General features: G+C 53.0%; 1 protein-coding gene across 6 annotated transcripts in view; it reads left to right on the plus strand.

Moving 5' to 3' along the window:
- The window catches only part of PHACTR3 (phosphatase and actin regulator 3), a 281,105-nt gene that overhangs the window by 179,303 nt on the left and 80,922 nt on the right, over positions 1 to 20,880 (plus strand). For 5 of the 6 annotated variants that reach the window (XM_064382564.1, XM_064382563.1, XM_064382567.1 and 2 more), the window contains exons 5-7: positions 4,844 to 5,053; positions 10,746 to 10,920; positions 11,764 to 12,011. In XM_064382564.1, the coding sequence (XP_064238634.1) occupies positions 4,844 to 5,053; positions 10,746 to 10,920; positions 11,764 to 12,011 (633 nt within the window). The remainder of the gene's footprint in view (positions 1 to 4,843; positions 5,054 to 10,745; positions 10,921 to 11,763; positions 12,012 to 20,880) is intronic. The other variant, XM_064382568.1, reaches the window with a different exon arrangement.

The raw sequence follows: 20,880 nt of genomic DNA on the forward strand, positions 1-20,880 counted from the left end.
TAAGCTTCTTTGTCACTCCAGCCACTTGTCCAGTGTTCAGTGGTCATAAGGGGCTGCTGGCCACCATACGGACCCAGAAGAAATGTCCTCATCATCTCAGAAAGTGCTACTGGGCAGTGCCGAGAGTCAGGGTGGTTGCACGTCTGCTTTGGCGTGAAACAAGGAAAGGTGGTGTTTGGATTGGCCAGCCTTCCGGAGTTCTCCATACTGACAGAGGCTGTAATAGCAACAAAGACCACAGGGCCCAAGCCTAGCCTTCCAGAGTTCTCCATACTAACAGACACTGTAATAGCAACAGAGACCACAGGGCCCAAGCCCAACCTTCCAGAGTTCTCCATACTAACAGACACTGTAATAGCAACAAAGACCACAGGGCCCAAGCCCAGCCTTCCAGAGTTCTCCATACTAACAGAGGCTGTAATAGCAACAGAGACCACAGGGCCCAAGCCATAAATATTTTCTACCTGGTCCTCTGCAGGAAAGGCCTGCCAATCCCTGGTTTGGAGAATGAGTTTCCATTGGGGTGGGAAGCATTGCCAGGAAGCTGGGGGTCTGGTGAGGAGGCCCAGGCAGAAGTTCTGATAGCTCACAATGGGAGACACATGGATATTTCTGAGAAATACTTTGGAAGTAGAGTTCATGGGACTTGTCTGTGAATTGGATATAAGGGGTAGGGAACAGGGTGGAGAGGACAAGAGCAGGATGGCATGGGGTGTCTGGCCTGGCTGGACAGCTGATGGGCCATGGAGCACTGAACATGGTGAAGTGGCTGATATGGTTTGGCTGTGTCCACACTCAAAATCTCATCTTGAATTATAACCCCCATAATTACCGTAATCTCCATGTGTCAAGGGGGAAACCAGGTGGAGGTAATTGAATCCTGGGGGCAGTTCCCTCCACGCTGTTCTCATTATAGTGAGTTCTCAGGAGATCTGATGGTTGTATAGGGACCTCTTCTCCCTTCGCCTGGTACCTCTCCTTCCTGCCACCTTATGAAGAAAGTGCTTGCTTTCCTTTCTTCTGGCATGATTGTAAGTTTCCTGGGGCCTCCCTAGCCATGCTGAACTGTGAGTCAATTAAACCTCTTTCCTAAGTTACGCAGTCTTAGGCAGTTATTTTTAGCAGTGTGAGAAAAGACTAATACAGTGGGGGTCTGTCTGGATTGTCCACGGCTTCTAGAATAGTGCCTGAGTCCCACGGTTTTTGAATAACATTTGTAAGATAGTTGATGATTGGATGAGTGAGAGGGAAGGGAAGACTCAGGAGGGTTTTTCCTGGGGACCAAGGCTCTGGTTTGGATGTGATTGGCCTCCAAATGGAGATAGATGCCAGTGTGGCTGGCTGGTAACATATGAGTCTGGAGCTCAGAGGAATGATTTAGGTTTGACAGAGAAATGGGATCAGTTCTGAAGCCAAAGGAGTGGATGGGAATGACCTGTGAGAGGGTCAGATGAGGAAGAAGACCCAGGCCTGCATCCTGGGGCAACCCAGGTGGAGATTCAGATGCAGGCAATGGGACCTGCCAGAGAGGCTGAGCAGAGGTGGCCAGGACCCCAGGGGAGAACCAGGAGAGTGTGTGTCAGGAAGCCAGGGGGAAAGTGTTAGAGATGGTGGATGGCTGGGTGGGGTGGCCCGATCTCAGTGAGGGGCCCAGGCCTTGCTGGGTGGAGATGCAGTGTTAAAGGTCATCCTTCATAAGTTTATTTTTCAAAGGAACAGATAATTGTAGCCAAAGCTGGGGGTATACACGACTGGTTTGGTTTTCGTTAGCAGGTTTTAGATCTTGTTGAGATCCCAAAAAGAAGTCAGTGATGCAGGCCAAAGGGGACAACCTGTCAATAGCTCAGTGGAATGTGGAGCTGGCCCAAGTCAGTGCTTTTCTAGTGAAGTCTTATGTGGAGATCGGACATAGAAGTTAGATGCAGATGACTGGCTGGGGCTGACCCGGCAGTGGGAATGCTGACCCCAGGCTGCTCTGCCTCCCTGCTAATGCTTCCTTTGGTGGCAACTCCAAGCAGACCCTCGGAGCCTGGTTCAAATGCTGGCCACATTATCCAGCCCCCAGGGCCCTGGAGGAGATGAGTGAAGAGGTGTGCTGAAAGCTCTAGACAAACCTTCACTGCTGTGGTCTCATGTTGGCCTTTCCACCCTTGTAGTGGGCAGGGTCGGGTATTTCATGCACATATTTGTGCAGATGAGGAAACTGAGACTCACTCAGCAAGGTGGAGACCAAGGTCACTTATCTGTAAATAGGTCAAACACACAGAGGAAGGGGATGGATGCTGGATACTTGTATAACTGAGGCCAGATGAGCCATTTCCATAACCTCATCTCCCAAAAGCAGGACTTTGGAAATGTGCTGGGTGCCCAGTCCCCTGAGAGCTTGACCAATTCACAAAGAAGCGATCAGGAAGAAGAAGTCCTGTAAAGCCAAACACTCAAAGCAGGGTGTGGATACAAGGACCACATTGAAGGCCTTTAGAGTAACAGATGTGTGAATATCTGAAAAGGGGTGGGACCCACAGGAGGAAACTTCAGAGGAGAAAACTAGGCCTGGGCTGGCTACTGAGAGTTCACCCCATGCCTGGTGGTCTTGGCCATGAAGTTGGGTGCTGAGGAAGTGGGATCTGGAGTGTGGTGTCCCAAGAATGAGGGTGTCCACTTGCCTGTGCTGATTTACACGGACAGAAAACTCCACAAAGTCATAACTGGAGCCTACGTAGGGAAAATGGGCATTTTCATGCCTACCTGTGGCTTAACAAGGAAACCTCACAACTATTTTTACCTGGAAAGCACAAGGTATTTAACTTTGATGTTATTATCAGGGCAAAACTTACTAAACAACTAATCAGAATTGTAGACTCTTGCACATTGTAAATTACAATTCAGATGACATAATGACAGCATAGGAGTCTTAAACCCTTTTTAACAAGTAACACTTTCGAGGGCAGTTTAATAGTAATAAGAAAAATAAAATGAAAACTGTACCTTGACGTGGGTATCCATGCAGAATAAAAGAGTATAGAGCCAACTGTAATGGTTGTTCTCAGTTCAGGCCAACTTCGTAACACAGAGCTGAGTCTTTCCTGTGAGGATGGAATATATGTTGTTGGGGAGAACAACACATACCCCATCTCTACTTTCAAGATTTTGTTCTTCAGGCGTCAGAAGGGCTGGCCCTTCTGAGATAAGCACTCCATTGTCGTGAACTTAACATAAGAAAGGGCTAGGAATGAGAATTTAAAACTTCTAACATGGGTGATAAAGGAACAGAAACTAATGATAGGTAATGGGATACAAGGGGCATGCACTATTTGCATCTGGTGTTTCACTGGAGGCTCTCTGTGGGCAGGAATCGGGCCCCCTGTAACACCCCCTCCTGCCACCACTGTTTTCAGCACCACGGACAGCAACAACAGCTCCTGGGTACCTCCAGAAACAGCAGCTGATAGATGAATGAACCCCACAGGAGCTAACACAGTGACCCAAGGACAAGCTCCAGCTCCACCAGGCTTCTCCCTCAGACATAAAATGGAGAGAATGTTTGTGTCTTCCTCGTTGGGTAGCTGTAAAAACTGAATAAGATGATGTGTGCCAGGTGCCTTCCACAGGCCTTAGCACTGAGAGGGCAGGGGGCGAGGGAGTGCTGGTCCCAGGGAGACCGCCTCTCTTGGATCAGAGGGAAGGAAGAACAGAGGTGTTGGGGACAGCAGTTTGCATTCGAGTCAGAAATCCAAGAGGAGCCCCAGTCTGATTGGCCTCAGTTTCCCCCGTAAGGCTAGAGGTGAAGCTGTGTGGCAGGAGCAGGCAAAGGTGGGAAGCTGGAGGTGGGGAAGGGAAAGAAAGGGCTTGAACAGTCATGCAGAGCACCTGCAGGAGGATGCTCCTGGCCACAGGTCCTGCAGAGTGACAGTTCTTCCTGAGCTGGACTCCACAATGCTCTTCCTCCTGCAATACTAGACAAGGGCAGCAGCAGACAGGTGGCAGCTTCATCCCCAGATGGAGCTTTTCCAGAGAGTTAAATGGAAAGGAATCCAGGCAAAGGACTCAAAGGCTGTTGGTCAGATTGTTGCTGAAATAAGGGATGATGGAATCCAAGCCAGGTAAAAAGAGAATAAGAATGGGAAGGGTTGATGGGTTGAGGGAAAGCCAAGGATAGGCAGGCTGAGGGGTGGTGGTGAAGGAGGTGGAGGGAGTCTGAATAAGCAGCTAGAAAGGGAGGGATGAGGGTTCTGGGTGGTCCGACCCTTCCTCCAAGTCGATCCTTCCTATCGTTGCTGACGCCCTGGGCTGGCATGCTAGATGTTAGGGCTGCTGCAAACAGACACCTAAGAATGACAGCTGCTGGACTGGAGGGCTACACTGTGTCAGGAGCACCTCTCATGGCCACTTCTTGTTTAAACTGAGAAACAATCCTGTGAGGGGCTGTTGTTAACACAATGCCATGCATGAGTAAATGGAGTTTTGGAAAGATTTAGCAACTGAAACAGGGTCTCAGAGTAAGTGCAGAGACCACTTGAGCCTGGGTGTTTCTGATTCCAAAACCTGGCTTGGTGAACACTGCTCCTAGGTGAGGCAGGAGCTGTGGCATGCACCTCTCATGTAGAAAAAAGAATGGAATCCCTTATGCTATTGAAATGACTTCTCTTTCTCCATCCTCCTCTCTCTGCTTCTTATGGCTCTATTGAGAGGTGAACTTGCAGGAAGTTAATTCCCGTGCGAGATGACTGCTCTGTATGCTCTTTACAATCCCATCCCACCACACCCTCTTGCTTTGCTCTCCTACTTCCCCTGCTGTCAGATGAAACATGTTTTTGAACTCTCTGCTTTGCCTTTGAACCAGCCAAGATGCCATCTGTGTCCAGTGGTGAAGAAGCAGACACTGGCAGCCTCCTGCCCACCACCGATGAGCTCTCCCAAGCCTTAGCTGGGTCTAACTCCCTGGACAGTCCTCCCAGACCTCTGGAGAGATCCGTGGGCCAGCTCCCCAGCCCCCCACTGCTGCCCACTCCGCCACCCAAGGCAAGCTCCAAAACCACAAAAAATGTCACAGGTGGGTCCCCATGCATCCTGTCCATCCCCTTTCCTTTCTCTACTCCATCCATCCATCCATCCATCTATCCATCCATCAATCATCTATCCCTCATATATTCATCCACCCATCCATCGTCTTTCCATTTGTCTATTCACCTACTAACTCATCCACCCGTCCATCCTTTCATCCATCCATCCATCCATCAGTATTTTTAACCAGTCTTGATTGGGCACCCACTACGGGCTGGTTTTCATCATTAGCTTCTGTGATTGGGGCTTAGGGCAGGTCCAGAGGAGTAGATCTTACCAAGGAAACTGTAATTATCAGGAGCAGACTGCCTAGACTCCCTCAAGCAAACGGGAGGCTCTTTGCAGGAATCAAAGGGGGCGTCTTCCAGGACCTGAATGTCAGAGATACAGCCAGCCCCCAGAATGGGGCCTTTCTTTCTGTCTGTCTTTTTCTTTCTGCTTCTCTCTGACTCTCAGTCTCATTCAGTCTCTCTCCCTTCCCCCCCTCTCTCTCTGCTGGTCTCTGCTTTGCTGTTTCACTTTCCAGTGAGTTCTGTCCAGCAAGGCAGAGCCAGGAGTAAACACCAGACGTTGGTGGTTATATCGGGGTGCACAGCTCGACAGAGGCCCTCAAGTCATACACTTACGTAGCTTTCGTCACACTGGCAGAATAATCCCAGCAAGTAGAGATGATTACTTCACAAGCTTAGGTATTTTTTGTCCCATTACTGCTGGAAACAGGACACATTGATGATGGTCTCAGGGAAAAAGTAGGCTGTTTATCAAGAGATAATTACTTTTCAGAGTACAGCCTTACATGCTGTCTTTGAAGGCTGTGTGCGTGAAAGATGACACATAGCAGAGTTTGACAGTTTTGCTGTAATCATCTCACCAATGATTAACCACCATCGATGATTGTGATTTGCTGGGTAGGCACCAGGTGCCCCATTTATACTTGAGCAAACTGAGGCTCAGGAAACTCCAGAAACTTGTCCCAGGTCCTGGAAATGTTGGAGACTTTTGAACCCAGTTTTGGGCCCAAAGCTTGTTGCTGCTACACATGTGGCCAGGGGCCGGTGCTCTCCCCTCTGCGATCTCACCTAATCCTCACTGTGCTTCTTTCCAGTTTTCATGGAAGAGGGAGCTGCCACCTTTCGGAAGAGGTGTCGGCTGCTGGGACAGGGAAAACCTGGGCACAGCTCGGGAGGACTGGGTCCCAGCCCCTCCTCTTTTGCAGGAACCTGACTGCTGCTTATGGGGTGAATGTTCACCCTGGAGGTGACTCTTGGGTGGAAAATGCTTTCGGTGGGACATTTTCTTTGTGTACCTAACACAAATTAAGTATCCCAATCTAACCGATGATTCTTAACAAGACAGCACAGAACCAGAGGAGGTGAGGTACACCCCACAGGATGGCTCTTCAGCTGGGACTGCAGATGTTGTGGATGGGTTAGATGCGGGGCTGTGGTACCCTGTGGTTCTCTGAGTAGGGTTAGTATGATGGAGGATGTGCTGCTGGGTGGGTGGAGGGGTGAGTGAGGAGATGCCCCACCCCCTGCCCCAAGACTTAAACCAGGCTGTTCTCCCTGCCAGAACATTCTCCCTTCCTGCTCTGCCTGGTCAGTACCTTTGCATGCTTGGGACCGCAGCTCAAGCTGTTTCTCCTTCAGGGGAGCCAGCCCGGAGCCCTGACCTCATGGCACCACATGCCTCACCTTCTGGCATTTACCATATGGCTCCACCTGGTTTAGTGGGTTGAATAGTGTCCCCTGCAAAATTCACATCCACCTGGGACCTCGGAACATGACCTTGTTTGTTTGGAATAAGGGTCTTTTAAACTGTCATTAAGTTAAAGATCAAGCTGAGCTCATGCTGGATTAGGGTAGGCCCTGAATCCAGCGACGGCATCCTTGTGAGAGGCAGAACAGGACACACAGAGATGGGATTGATGCCCCCACAAGCCCCAGAATGCCAAGCATTGCCGGCAGCCACCAGGAGCTGGGAGAGAGGCCTGGGACGGTTTCTCCCTCGCAGCCTCAGAAGGAACCACCCTGGCAGGGTCTTGATTTCGGAATGGTGGCCTCCAGAACTGTGAGGGTTGTTCTGCTGCTTTAGGCTGCCCAAGGAGCCTACAAGCCTTGTCTGCTGGACGCTTTGTCTCCCTCTAACCACCTGCCCCCCAGACGGTAACGCCAGAGAGCTGACCATGCCTCAGCGCTCACCGTCAAATCCAAGTGCAGGCATAGTGCAAGGCATAGAGCAGGCACTCAGCACGTGCAGATGAAGGTGGGATGGGTGGATGAGTGAATGAGTGAATGAATGCACGCATGTTCTGAACCTGTCTGTCTGCTTTCTGCATCTCTTTACATCTCTGTAAATGAATCCAAATGTTCCATCTTTGTGACGTGGCCACGTAAATGGCAGTACAGAGTGTGAGGCCAACTGCGACTTCGCCTTTTGTTATTCTTTGTGGTAGTTCCTGTTTTCCTCCATTGAAACCTAAAACCATTTAAATCCATTCAATTAGCCACCGTCTACCTCATCTTATTCTGGCTAATGTATAATTTGTTCCTGACCCTCAATAACTTAGTAATCCAGAGTTTCCTGCCTTTCCCGAACTTCGGAAGGTCGGGCCTCAGACGGCACAGGTCTTTACTCTGACTCCGCACTTGCTAAATTCTGGCATTCTGTTCCCAGTCTATGCATACTTCTGGCTTCCACCCTGCCCTGGGTTGCAGGGACATCAGGGGACACTCTGACACTCTGCCTATGCGTTGCCTTGGGGACGGAATTGAGACTGGGAGGGCAGAGGAGGTTGGTTCCGAGCTGTGGGTCCTGGCATGAGTTTCTTACTGGGGAGACTACCTTTTGGTGACTTTGGTTTAATTTTCTCAGTTTGTCTTTTTCCTTTTCCTTTGGGAAAAGGTGTACATGCTTCAGCATGTGAACACTAGATGGCAGCAAAGAAGAAGGTCCCCACCTGGGCTTCCCTTGCTGCAGGAGGGGACCTGGCCCAGCTGTCTCCAGCCAAGGACCGCAGGTGTCTTAGTTCATCTGAGTGGCTTATAAGCCACAGACATTTATTCCTCACTCTTCTGGAGGCTAGAATTCCAAGACCAAGATGCCAGTAGATGTGGTGTCTCTGACGAGGGCTTCCTTGCTGGTTCATTGGCCAAATTCCTGGCCTTTCTTGAAACATCTTCATCTCTGATCAGCCTCTGAGTCAGCACAGGCCCATTAAGGCAGGCTGGCTCTCCTCTGTATGCTGTGGTCCCCGCCCTGCCCCTGTGGCAGGAATTGCAGGAGATTCCTTGCACTCCTGGATTCCACCTGCCTGGTCCCTGGAGATGTGTTTACCCCTCTCCTGTTAGAGCCTTCCCTGCTGGCACCTGGTCCAGCTGGTGTCACTCAACTCTGCAGGATGGGGATCCCACAGCCTCTGCCAAGTGTAAGTGGAGCTGGGCGCGATGTGCCAGTCTCAGCTCCCACCTCCTCCTGGTGGCCTGCCCCTCAGTTGGCTTCTGAACCTCAGCTTCCTCATCTGTGAAGTGGGGGTGACAAGGGGTCCCCTGCACAGGCTGGGTAGGGTGAACCAGGCAAAGTGCTCTCTGGGGGCTGTGGGCGTGGTGCTGGTTGACACATCTGTGATTGACAGTGGGGCAGAGACCTGGGTAGGATCCTTCCTTCCTCATGGTGTTGGGGTGAGGTATAGAGGCCATGATGGTTAGAGACAGGGGGCCTGAGGGATGCTAAGTGTCACCTGCGTGTGCTCAGGAATGGGGCACTGTCCTGAGCCCAAGCAGCCTGGAGAGGCTGAGGCTGGCGGGGAGTGCACAGCACAGTGTGTGGAGGCTGGGGATGGGTCTCCCTGCAGCCCCTGCCCGGCCTGGCCATTTCTGGCATGGCTAGCTCCTTGTCATTTCTCAGATCTCAGCTCACAGGTCCCCTCTACAGAGAAACCTCGCCTGACTGCCCTCGCCCGAACCAGCCACCACCTCCCCCGGCCCTACCCGGGTGCTCTCAGCCCATGTGCACGGTGCCCTCGCCCCACTCCCTCTCCCTCTCCCTCTCAGCCCCTTTCTCTCCCTCTCTCTTCTCGAATCGTTTTGTTCTCTGTCTGTCTGCCTGGCCCCTGTCTGGCTCCACCAGTGGAGGGCAGAGCCTGGGCCATTTCCCTGTGGCCTGGCCTTGTCTGGCGAAGCAGGTACTCGTGGAGAAAGTGAAATAACTAAAATCCACCGTGAGGTTTACAGTTTCCCTTTGAGTTTTGAGGAACCCTTTCTATTGGCGCTGTCCACTCTAGGATTATGGTGGGAGAGTTTGTTTCTGGTTTTTAGAGAATGGGGTAGTTTAAATCTGGTTGTTTTCCTGGTGGGATTAGGGGAGCTGGTGTTTGCACTGGTCCTGCCAGGATGCTTTTGGAAGGAGAGTTTGTGCTGAACACCTAAGAGCTGCTGGGCTCCTGATGAGGAGCTGATGGTCTCATTTTACAGGCAAGGAGGCTAAGATTTTGAGAGCTTCGGTGACGTTCCCAGGGTCTTGCACATTGGGAAGGGGCAGATCGATACCAGAGGCCAAATCTGTAGAAGACAAAGCCCATGTTCTCTGCTCTTCTGGGCACCTGACATCCTGCCAGCCTGGAGCACAAGCAGGAGACCGTCATTGAAGGAAGGAGGTGGTGTTTCACTCATTTAGACTTGATTGAGAAAGCCTGTGTAGAATCGTCTTCAAAGTCATGTCATTTCATGTAAACCAGTGTTTATTGCACGTGTTTTAAGCACTGGGCCTGGGAAAAGTGGAGGAAAGAAGGTGGACACAGGCCTGCCCTGGGAGCAAGACACATACTGGGTAACATGATTCACTCCAAGTAAGAGGAAAGGCATCAGGGCAGGCTCAGGTCTCAGGGGCAGGTGGCAGGGGATCTGATCAAGGCCTCTCTAAGAAAATTATATTCTAGCAGAGGAGCAGGGAAGCATTTCAGGCAGAAAGAACAGCCCCTGCAAAGGCTCAGAGTGGAGAGAGCATGGTGCCTTCCAGGACTGGAGAGATCTTCTCATGCTTGAGTGAAGAGAGTGAGGTGGAGGTGCAGCAGGGAGCCAAGTGGGGCCACCCCCGGTGGCCTTGAGACGGGACCATGAGTTCGAATCATATCCTAAGGAAAATGGGAGAGTGAACCAATTCACCTTCTGGGGAGATCCCCTGGCAGAGATACAGGGAGAGGGTTGGAGACCAGAAATTGATTCCTCACCGTTCTGGGGGCTGGAAGTGCAAGACCAAGGTGCTGGCACAGATGCCGTGGGAAGAGCGGAGCGGGCTATGGCGTTTGTCCAGGCTGAAGGGTTGCTGCCAAGTTTCTTCTAGATTTCCCAAGCACAAGAAGTAGCTTCAGGAAGCTGAACTCAGAGAAGCAGGAAGTAGGCTTTTCTAAGCGCAATGCCCTGCAGAGGGGAGACTGGTGCTGGCAGCTGCAGGGCTTGGCCCCTAGCAGGGTGGGCGCTATAGATGGAGCAGAGTGAGACAGATATGCACCCTGGCCTCTAGCGTTGGGAGCAGGGGTCCTGGTCCAGCATCTTGGCATTAGTTGGGGCTGCCTCCTGGGGGTGCAGGGGGCATCTTCTCTGCTCCTGGTCTCTGGTCTCAGCAAGACCCTTGGTCCCTGCTCCTGAAGACTTACGTTCTTGCTGCTTCCTCCCACACCCCAGGCCAAGCTGCACTCTTCCAAGGCTCCAGCATGAAGAGTGCTGACACTCCCCTCCGGGGGCAGCTCTCCACACCCACGGGGTCTCCGCATCTCACCACGGTCCACCGGCCACTGCCCCCCAGCCGCGTCATTGAGGAGCTGCACAGAGCGCTGGCCACGAAGCACCGCCAGGACAGGTGAGGCCCTGCCCCATGAGGGAGACCTGTGCCACCAGAACCCCTGCGGGCCAGCCCCAGGATGTGCAGCCTGTGCAGCGCCCAGGGCCTGGCTGGCTCTCATGTTCCACAGTCACTGTCTTGAAATTCTTGATAACTTCTGAACGAGGAACCCACATTTCATTGTGCACCTCGCTCTGCAGATTACATAGCTGATCTTGAGTCCCACATTCTGGGAGGGGGGTGCACAGTGAATGTGCACAGTGGGAACCTGGCCACAGAGTCCCCTGTGGGAGCTCCTCAGGACCCAGGGTGGGGAGGGACCTCTGCAGGAGAGAATGACTTAGGGAGAAGTGGCCGATCCACTCTCTTCCAGGATGCTGAGGGCTTCATAGTTGTCACTGGGCAAGAGTGTAAGGCAGCCTGTGCCTGCAGCTTACTCTGACACTTTGGATCACATGTGGCTCATGGACTGTGAAGGACTAGAGGCCACATCTGTGTAAGAAACAGTGACTTGTTGGAGGTAAAGTCGGTAATGGGAGGCAGTATGGTTTGGAGGAACATTGGACAAGCGGAACATGCGTCTCAGTTTTTGTGAAGTCCTCCGCCTGAGCTTTGACTGTGCTGTGTTTCGGCAGGTTTTATTATGTGTGTGTTCTGTGCTTTCCAAAACAGCACATTTTAAGCAGCCATTTGCCTTGGACTCAAAGCCTCATGCTCCTTCTGGTGTCTCCAGGACAAACGGTGAAAGCTGCATACATTTGGGGTTTGCCTCTGTGATGTTCATTTTGAGCCCCAAAGTCAATCGTGCTGAGTTTCTGGGTAAAGCGGGCAACATGTAACCTGAACGTCTTTCTGGTTTAGTTTTCAAGGAAGGGAAAGTAAAGGGTCTCCAAAGAAGCGAATGGACGTCCGTCTGTCGAGAACGTCCAGCATGGAGCGGGGCAAGGAGAGGGAGGAGGCTTGGAGCTTTGACGGGGCCTCGGAGAACAAGCGAACTGCAGCTAAGGAATCCGAGGAGAACAAGGAGAACCTGATCATGAATTCTGAACTCAAGGACGACTTGCTTTTGTATCAGGATGAGGAGGCACTGAACGATTCCATTATTTCTGGTAAGGAAAGGATGAGTCATTAAGTGTGGGGATTTCGGCCAGAGGTCTAGTGTCACCAGGGGTTTGGGGACAGAGCTGATGCCTGGAGAAGGAACAGGTCGAGGGGCTGCACTTGGGGAGAAACAGGAGGGGGTCATGTCCCCTGGAAATTAGCCTCTCCTGAAATAAGCTGGCGTGGGGGTGCACAGGAAGGCTTAGAGCAAGGAATTAGAAAATACCACCGTGAAATTGTTTCGAGAGTTGCATATTGGTTTTCATATGTATGTGAAAAAATCCCATAAAAGTGGTATAGCAAGTGACTTTGAGACTGTCACCCCTGAGGGTAATGTGGCAAACAGTGGATTGGTGGTGTACAGAGGCTCCGTGTTTAGAAGTTATAGCGAAAAAAACACAAAACAAGAAAAGCGAGATGAGATGGAAGTGGGGAGAGAGAGAGAGATTGCTCCACTGATCCCAAGTGGCCATCTGGAAGTGGTGTGAACCGGACAGGCAGCGTCTGCCTGTTTGGGAGCAGGTGCTCACGGGGTCCATGTTCTCAAGGTCAGAGTCGTTGCTCCGTCCTACCCTGAGGACTCCGGGGCTCGGGCCGACAGAGGCCTGCAGACTACCCTGCGATGAAGGGAGGAGGCGGCTCAGGCCAGGAGGAGGCAGTGCTGAGGGGCTCCCTCCCGGCTGGTACTGGCTGTGCAGGGCCCTCGGCTCACTTCCAGGAGGGTCCGGGGTGGGCATGATGGTTGGCCTGCAAGGGAGGAATCAGGAAGCATTGCCTCTCACGGCGACTGTTACGGGCATGGGCCATCAGGCCACATCTTCCTGGGTGTCTGTGGGGAGGTGGAAAGGGCAGCGGATGTCAGTGCTGACCCTGGCTGGTACTGAAGGCATGCAGTAGGTGCTGTGATGGGGGGACAGACCAGCAATCCAGGGATCACAGCCTCCCCCTCCCTGCCGCTTCTGAGCCTTTCCACCGGGTCAGAGGAAGCAATTCTGAATATGTGGCTGCAAAACATGAAGGGGGTGCTGTCACCCATGTGCTTGGAGGGGGCTGCCTTCCACCGCGGAGCCAGTGTCTCTGTGGCTGAGCCAGAGTCTCTGTGGCGGAGCCAGTGTCTCTGTGGCGGAGCCAGAGTCTCTGTGGCGGAACCAGAGTCTCTGTGGCTGAGCCAGAGTCTCTGTGGCGGAACCAGAGTCTCTGTGGCGGAGCCAGAGTCTCTATGGCGGAACCAGAGTCTCTGTGGTGGAATCAGAACCAGTCTCTGTGGCGGAACCAGAGTCTCTGTGGCGGAGCCAGAGTCTCTGTAGTGGAACCAGAGTCTTTGGGTGGAACCAGAGTCTCTGTGGCTGAGCCAGAGTCTCTGTGGTGGAACCAGAGTCTTTGTGGCCCAAACTTGGAGCTGGTCATTGGCCTGAGGGCACTGACATCTCTGAAGAGGCTGTGGCCTGTGGTGTTCCCCAGACTCATCAGGCCCTGGAATCCTTGCCCTTACGTGCCTGTGAGCCTCCAACAGGGGGTGCTATGGGGGTACACTTCTGAGAAGAGCTGGCGTTGGGTGGCCCATGGCTAGAGCAGGGTCCCTGGGTCCCTCGGCCTCAGCACTAGGGGCAGGAGGCCAGGTGCTTCTCTGCTGGGGAGGGGCTGTCCTGGACACACTGGGATATTCTGCAGCGTCCCGGCCTCTCCACACTGGACACCAGTAACACCCCCACCCCAGGGGGAGACAACCTAAAATGTCTCCAGATGTGGCCAGATGTCCCCGAGGGGCAGAATCACCCCCTGTTGAGAATCACTGGCCTAGTCTGTGCCCCTGGTTGACAGGTGCCCTTCTACAAGTCCCTTATCCACTGCAGGACACGATGCTTCCATTGATGAGAAGGGAACTGCTTCCTCTTGATACTGACAATGTCAACAGCCAGGCCCCTATACTGGGTGTTTCTTGCATCCGGGATGCTGGTCTGAGGTTGTGACAAGAAATGTTTTATCCTCACAGGAGTCTCATGAGGCTGGTGACATCATAATCCTTATTTTACACATGGGAAACTGAGGCACAGGGAGGTCACATGACTGGCCATGGCCACGCAGCTTGTTGGTGCCACACTGGGACTTGAACCCAGGCTGCCGGCTCCAGCTCTCCACTCTGTGCTAGACCCTGTCTGAGGATGAGTGGATTAATCCACATCAGGCCTTGGCACAGGGCCTGGCTCAAGGTGAGCCTTGGACAGCACTTCCTGTCCTCACCAGCCACACAAGAGGAGAGCCTCTGCCCAAGAAGGGCCTCCCAGCTTCACTTTCCTTCAGGGCATTGTTAGGCCATCCAGATACGGTGTCCTCACACCTGGCCTTAAAGGTATCATGCAGTCATTTTATTTAAACACGGAAGAGGATGGGAATCTGCGTTTCCCCTCTCAGCAGCCTCAGGCTGGCCTGGGTGTGCCCTCAAAACACTTTGTGGCAGCATCGTTAGGACACAGAGTTTCTGCACTGGAGATGGCATCAAAGCACATCTAGTGGCACCCTTGCTCCCACCTCCATCCCTCCTGCCCAGCACCCTCCTCCTCTGATTGAGTGCTCCTCCTGCTCAGCCAGGCGGCCTGGTCACGGCCAGCTGTGTTAGCCTCCTGTGGCCGTTGTAACACCTTATCACCCACCCACTGGGTGGCTTACGACCACAGAATTTACTCTCTTGCAGTTCTGGAGGCTAGAAATCCAAAATCAGAGTGCGGGCAGGGTCATGCTCCCTGTGAGAACCCCAAGGAGGAGCCATTCTCTTCCAGTTTCTGGTGGTTCCAGCATTTCTCGGCCTGAGACTCCCAGCCCCACCTCCGTGGGCACATGGCTGCCTCCTCTCCCTCCTTCCTCTTCCGTTCGTATAAGGACAGTAGTCAATGCAGGTAGGGCCCATCTGGATAATCCTGGATGATCTCCGCATCTAGAGATTAACTTAATTACTTCTGCAAAGATCCACTTTCCAAATAAGGTCACTTTCACAGGTTCTGGGGCTTTGGACTTGGGCACATCTTTTAGAGAACTCCCTTTCAACTCCCTGAAGTAACTTCTCTTGGATAACTCATTCCTCTTCTCATTGAGCCAAAGCTAGGCCCTGGCTTTTACTCCCAAAGCACCCCGCTCCCTGGGATCTCTGTGGCTGGGCCAGTCCATGGCCTCCAACGGAATATGCTGTGAACTTGGACTTGGCCCTGGGCAGGTCCCTCCCCTGTCCCTACCCCATGTTCTTGTTGTCAGATCGAAGGCCCTCATCGTTGGCTTCTGTGACAACACTGAACCTTCCTTCCTAGATGGGACACAGTTCCAGAGTCACACTCATTCTTGTCATTATCTGTTTTCTGTCTGTCTGCTACCCATCAATTACTTATTGTTGGTTGTCTAATTTAGTCTGAATGGGGGATCGTGCTGGTATCAGTCTGTGCCCCAGGGTGTCCCCATTGTCCCATGGTACCTGATTCTAAGAGTCAGTAAGCACCTGCTGCATGTGTGGCTTTAAACCTGTCTGTGACCTGACGAATCTCTGGCTTGTCCCTCCAGCTGACGCCCCCTAAGCTCCAGGGTTCTCTGTGGACTCTACGTGTCCATGTGGGGGCTGGTGTGCGTCGCAGAGCTTACACCTCCAGGTCTCGGTTCCCATCTGTGCCCCAGCTGGAACTCTTCCCCATTTCAGTCAATACATCTGAGCCTCCTGCGAAGCTCTTGGCTTTGTGCTGGTGTCCAGATGACCCTGAGGTCCTCCCTGCTCCCCTGGCAATGGTTCACGGTGCTCTCCTGCCTGGACTTGGCCTCCAGGCGTCTCTCTGTGCCACCATTGTTCCACTTCTAGTTCATTTTCCACACAGGTGGCCACAGGACCAGGGTCCCATGTAAGTTGAAAAATGTCACCTCTTGCTCAGATCCCTCCAATGACTTCCTGAGGTGTCGAATGCCACATCCTCCCTAGTGCCTGTGGCTGCACCCCACGTGGCCTGCCTCCCACCCCCAGCTTGCCTCTCTCTTGGACCTAGCCTGTGGGCTTCCTTGATGGTCCTCATACCCCAACCACACCCTAACCACGAGTCTCTGAGACTCTTGCTGTCCCTGGAGGTATGCATGGCTCCACTGCGTTTAAAACATCGCCATGTGCAGGAAGCCAGCTGGCCACTGTGTGGCAACACATGGCCCCTTCCCCTCACCCGACCTCATTTCCCCATGGCAGTGTTCCTGACCCCAATCCCATTGGCTTTGCCCACGCGGCTTCTCTACCAGCACGTGGGCCCTGAGGGGCCGAGGCTTCACCTTTAGTTCTTGCTGTGTGCACAGCTCTTGAGTACTAAGTACAAAATAATGTCAGTTAAATGAATGAGCCAGAATGGGCCAATGGGGGATTAGAGGAGCTGGTGCCTGTAACATACTAACAGGTGCCGGGTCCAGGGAGCGCTCATCCCTGTGCTGTTTCTCCCACGGCGTGGCTCGGGCCTGAGCCTCTTATTTGTCCTTGAAACCTGCTGTCCGTAAGTGAACACGGAGTTTGAGCTGGGATCTGAGGGTAGGGAAGGAAGCACTCATTGCAGAAAGGCCTGTAAGAGTATTTTGCATTGCCTGGTGCAGACAGTGGTGAATAACGGCTGGTATTTGCTTCTCTCTGCAGTGTGTAGAGTTCAAACCCCATTCCCACCATCTCGCGTGATATGTTACTTTCAGGTCTCCATGGTGTGGGAGCGGAAAAGCACCGGCAGTAGGTTAATCAATTATTAATGGCAACAACCACTATTTCAATCATTTATTTATCCATTCTCTCTCTTTCCCTTTCTCCTTCTCTCCCCTGTTGATGGAGCCTTGGCAGACACTGTCTTATCCCATGCGAAAAAGAAAATTGTTGTTATCAAACATTTTTGTGAACCTGAATTCTCTATTAGAGTGGAGAATGAGTCTGCATCAGAATTTAATTTTTGGAAACGGTGGAGGCCCCATCAGAGGCTGGCCTGAGTCCCCAGCCCTTGCCCACATGCCCGCCTGCACACAGGCCCGCACATGGGGTGCCTTCGTGGGTATCCGTGGTCAGTGGTGGGTAAGCAGGGCCTTAGGCACGTTCTCCAGTCATCAAAGGTGAATTTTATGAGAAACAGTCTTTGTGTTGTCACTGCCCCAAGATTTAAGTTTTAAAACCTGTCAAGAAAAAGATGTTTATGTTTTGTCTTTTCTCTGTCCTGACCCAAGAGTCATGACCAAACCTGATTTGTCACAGTGTCCTGGCTCCGGGCACAGCAGAAACATGATGGGGGGAATGAGGGACTGAGGGGCTGTTATGGGAGTCAGGGCTGTGAGGGAAGGACCTCCTGACTCAGGAAAGCAGACTTCTCCAGCGCCCTCCAGACCTCTCTAGAGCCCTCCACTCCTCTCTGGAGCCCCCCCACACCTCTCCAGAGCCCCCCATACCTCTCCAGCACCCTCCAGACCTCTCCGGAGCCCTCCACTCCTCTCCGGAGCCCCCCACACCTTTCCAGAGCCCCCCAGACCTCTCTAGAGCCCCCCAGACCTCTCCAGAGCCCTCCTCTCCGGAGCCCCCCAGACTTCTCCAGAGCCCTCCAGACCTCTCCAGAGCCCTTCACTCCTCTCCGGAGCCCCTCAGACTTCTCCAGAGCCCTCCAGACCTCTCCAGAGCCCTCCACTCCTCTCCGGAGCCCCCCAGACTTCTCCAGAGCTCTCCAGACCTCTCCAGAGCCCTCCACTCCTCTCCAGAGCCCCCCAGACCTCTCCAGAGCCCCCCAGACCTCTCCAGAGCCCCCCAGACCTCTCCAGAGCCCTCCACTCCTCTCCGGAGCCCCCCATACCTCTCCAGAGCCCCCCAGACCTCTCCAGAGCCCTCCACTCCTCTCTGGAGCCCCCTAGACTTCTCCAGTGCCCTCCAGACCTCTCCAGAGCCCTCCACTCCTCTCTGGAGCCCCCCACACCTCTCCAGAGCCCCCACACCTCTCCAGAGCCCCCCAGACTTCTCCAGAGCCCCCCAGACTTCTCCAGAGCCCTCCAGCTGCCTCCGCTGCTCATCCTGCAGACAGCTTCTTCCAGGTGTTCACGACAGCAAGGCTGCAGACTGGGACTCACCTGGAGGTCTCAGCTGAGCCCATGTAAGGGGGAGCAGGCCCTCCACTTCATCCATGCTAGAGTCTTAGTCCCTTTGAGCTGTCAGAACAAAATCCCTAGACTGGGGGTCTTCATAACCGACAGAAATTCATTCCTCACAGTTCCAGAGACAGAGAAGCCCAAGATCAAGGTTCTGACACGTGGGGTCTGGAGAGGCCCCGCTTTCTCATAGATGTGTCTTCTATGTGTCCTCACATGGCAGAAGGGGCAGCAGAGCTCTCTGGGGTTCCTTTTCTAAGGGCACCAATCCCATTGATGAGGGTTCCACCTCGTCCCCTTCCAAGACCCCACCCGCAAACACCATTACATTGGGGTTAGGCTTCAATGTATGAATTTGGAGGACAGAAACATTTGGACTCCTGCTTTGGGAATGTCCCAGGGAGGGCTGTCTGTGCAGCCAGATGGGGCTTACTGCATAGAGAGACTCCCTGCAGGGTTTGACCACCCCACTTGGCACGCTTCTTTCTAGCTCTGTGACCTTGGAAAAGTGTCTTCATCTCTCTGTGCCTCAGTTATACTCCTTGTAAATGGGGGTGATAACAGAGTTCTTATGAAGGTAAACAGGGGTGCTCACCAAAGCATAGTTTTGTCTCACTGCGCTCGGTAAGCAGTTGCCACGGTCATTAGCACTGTCGTCCTCATCACTGTGGTTGAAGAGTGCGCAGGAACCGGGAGGAGGTGGGCATCCACCGCAGCCCGTCAGAACACCGCCTCATGGGCGCGCAGGAACCGGGAGGAGGTGGGCATCCACCGCAGCCCGTCAGAACACCGCCTCATGGGCACGCAGGAACCGGGAGGAGGTGGGCATCCACCGCAGCCCATCAGAACACCGCCTCACGGGTGCGCAGGAACCGGGAGGAGGTGGGCATCCACCGCAGCCCGTCAGAACACCGCCTCACGGGCGCGCAGGAACCGGGAGGAGGTGGGCATCCACCGCAGCCCGTCAGAACACTGCCTCACAGGCGCGGAGTGCGACTTGGCTCCCAGTTGGTCAGCGTTCGGTAGCTGATTTGTGCTATTCCCCATTTCTCGGCCAACTCGTCAACAAGGGTGTCAATGTTCCTGCCGCACAGGTACGTCTGTGCTCCATCCGGACGTGCAATTGATGTGTGTGTGTGACTGGGTGTGGTTTCGCTTGCCTGCTTAGCCAGGAATAACGGCAAGGAGAATTAGGTGCTGGGGTCCAGGTGCCAGGACAGGCTGATGGGGACCTTTAGGTTGGTCAGGAGGAACAAGCCTCAAGAAGGCCTCTCGGTGGCACCGGCCATGAGCCACCCGTCCCAGACCAGGTCGGGTAACCCATGGCACCCAACCTCAGATCACTGTGCCCACTGGTGGACCCTGGGCAGCTGGTGGCACATCCGGGCCCTGGCTGCCTGTCAGCAGCTCACAGTTGATGGCAGTGACCCCCTCTGCAGTTTGTCCTGGGGCAGATGAGACAAGGCCCATGGAGGGTCTGGCCTGTGTGGGGCACGAGGCACTCATGTGATAGCCCTGCCACCAAGGTTGTCTGAGGGTGTGCCCCGGTCTCAAAAATAATCCAATATTTGTACGTTATTTATAACTATACACAAGAGGTACCATAGTAATATACTGCACACTTTATAAAATATGCATGCAAGATAGTAACAAAGGGTGGCACGGGAGGGTGCCTATGTGCATATTGATATGTTCCAGCACAGCCTGCACCACTGCATCCCAGGAGTGAGGCTCAGGGAAGTGCATTTCAGCAAGCACAGCGGGGGTTCTAGTGCTGGTGCAGGAGTGGAAACATACATTCCAGCCCCCACAATCGCATGAGTCAATTCCAGTCAGCTAGGCTGTAGAAAAGTCAAGGGACATACAGGATTTCCATGCTTTATAGATTTTTTTAAAGCTTCTTAACACCCTTGCTATGTATTCAACAAGTATCATATGTCCCAGTCTAAGCCTCAGTAATTCTAAGGAGAAACAACCCTCTAGGAGCTCATGACTGACCTTAAAAGCTGATGTTCACCATAAACTCAACAATGCAAAAGAGGGCTGGGTCAGGAGGTGAAATCTGTATTAGTCCGTTTCACACTGCTAGTAAAGACATACCCAAGACTGGGAAATTTATAAGGAAAAAGAGGTTTAATGGACTCACAGTTCTGCACGGCTGGGGAGGCCTCATGATCAAGGTGGAGGTGAAAGACACGTCTCACATGGTGGCAGGCAAGAGAGAAGAAGCATTAAGCAAAAGGGGTTTTCCTTCATAAAACCACCAGTTCTTGTGAGACTCATTCACAGCCACGAGAACAGTATGGGGGAAACCGCCCCGTGATTCAATTATCTCCCATTGGGTCCCTCCCACAACGTGGGAATTATGGGAGCTACAATTCAAGATGAGATTAGGGTGGGGACACAGCCAAACCATATCGAAGTCCTAAGACAAATGTGTGACTCCAAGAATGTGGTGACTTGGACATTTGATGACATGGGGAACATTACATGGAGAGAGGCGACACTCGGGCACTTAAGTTGTCTAACCTTTAAGTTTACACTCTTCACAGAACAGCAGGCAGGCCCTGCCTTTTCTTTATATATATAATTGTACTTTAGGTTCCGGGGTACATGTGCAGATTATGCAGGATTGTTGCATAGGTACCAAGTTGGGGCTACAGATTTGAAAGGATGCGGAAATCCGGCCACTCCCCGCACAGACACCAGGTGGCGCTGGAGATGCTCGCTGGGATGCCGGAAGCTCGGGAGAACCTGGTCTCGGGG

This window comes from Aotus nancymaae, unplaced genomic scaffold (genome assembly GCF_030222135.1).
Source record: "Aotus nancymaae isolate 86718 unplaced genomic scaffold, 86718_ANA_hifiasm-v0.15.2.pri h1tg000029l, whole genome shotgun sequence".
In the NCBI taxonomy this organism is placed as follows: domain Eukaryota; kingdom Metazoa; phylum Chordata; class Mammalia; order Primates; family Aotidae; genus Aotus; species Aotus nancymaae.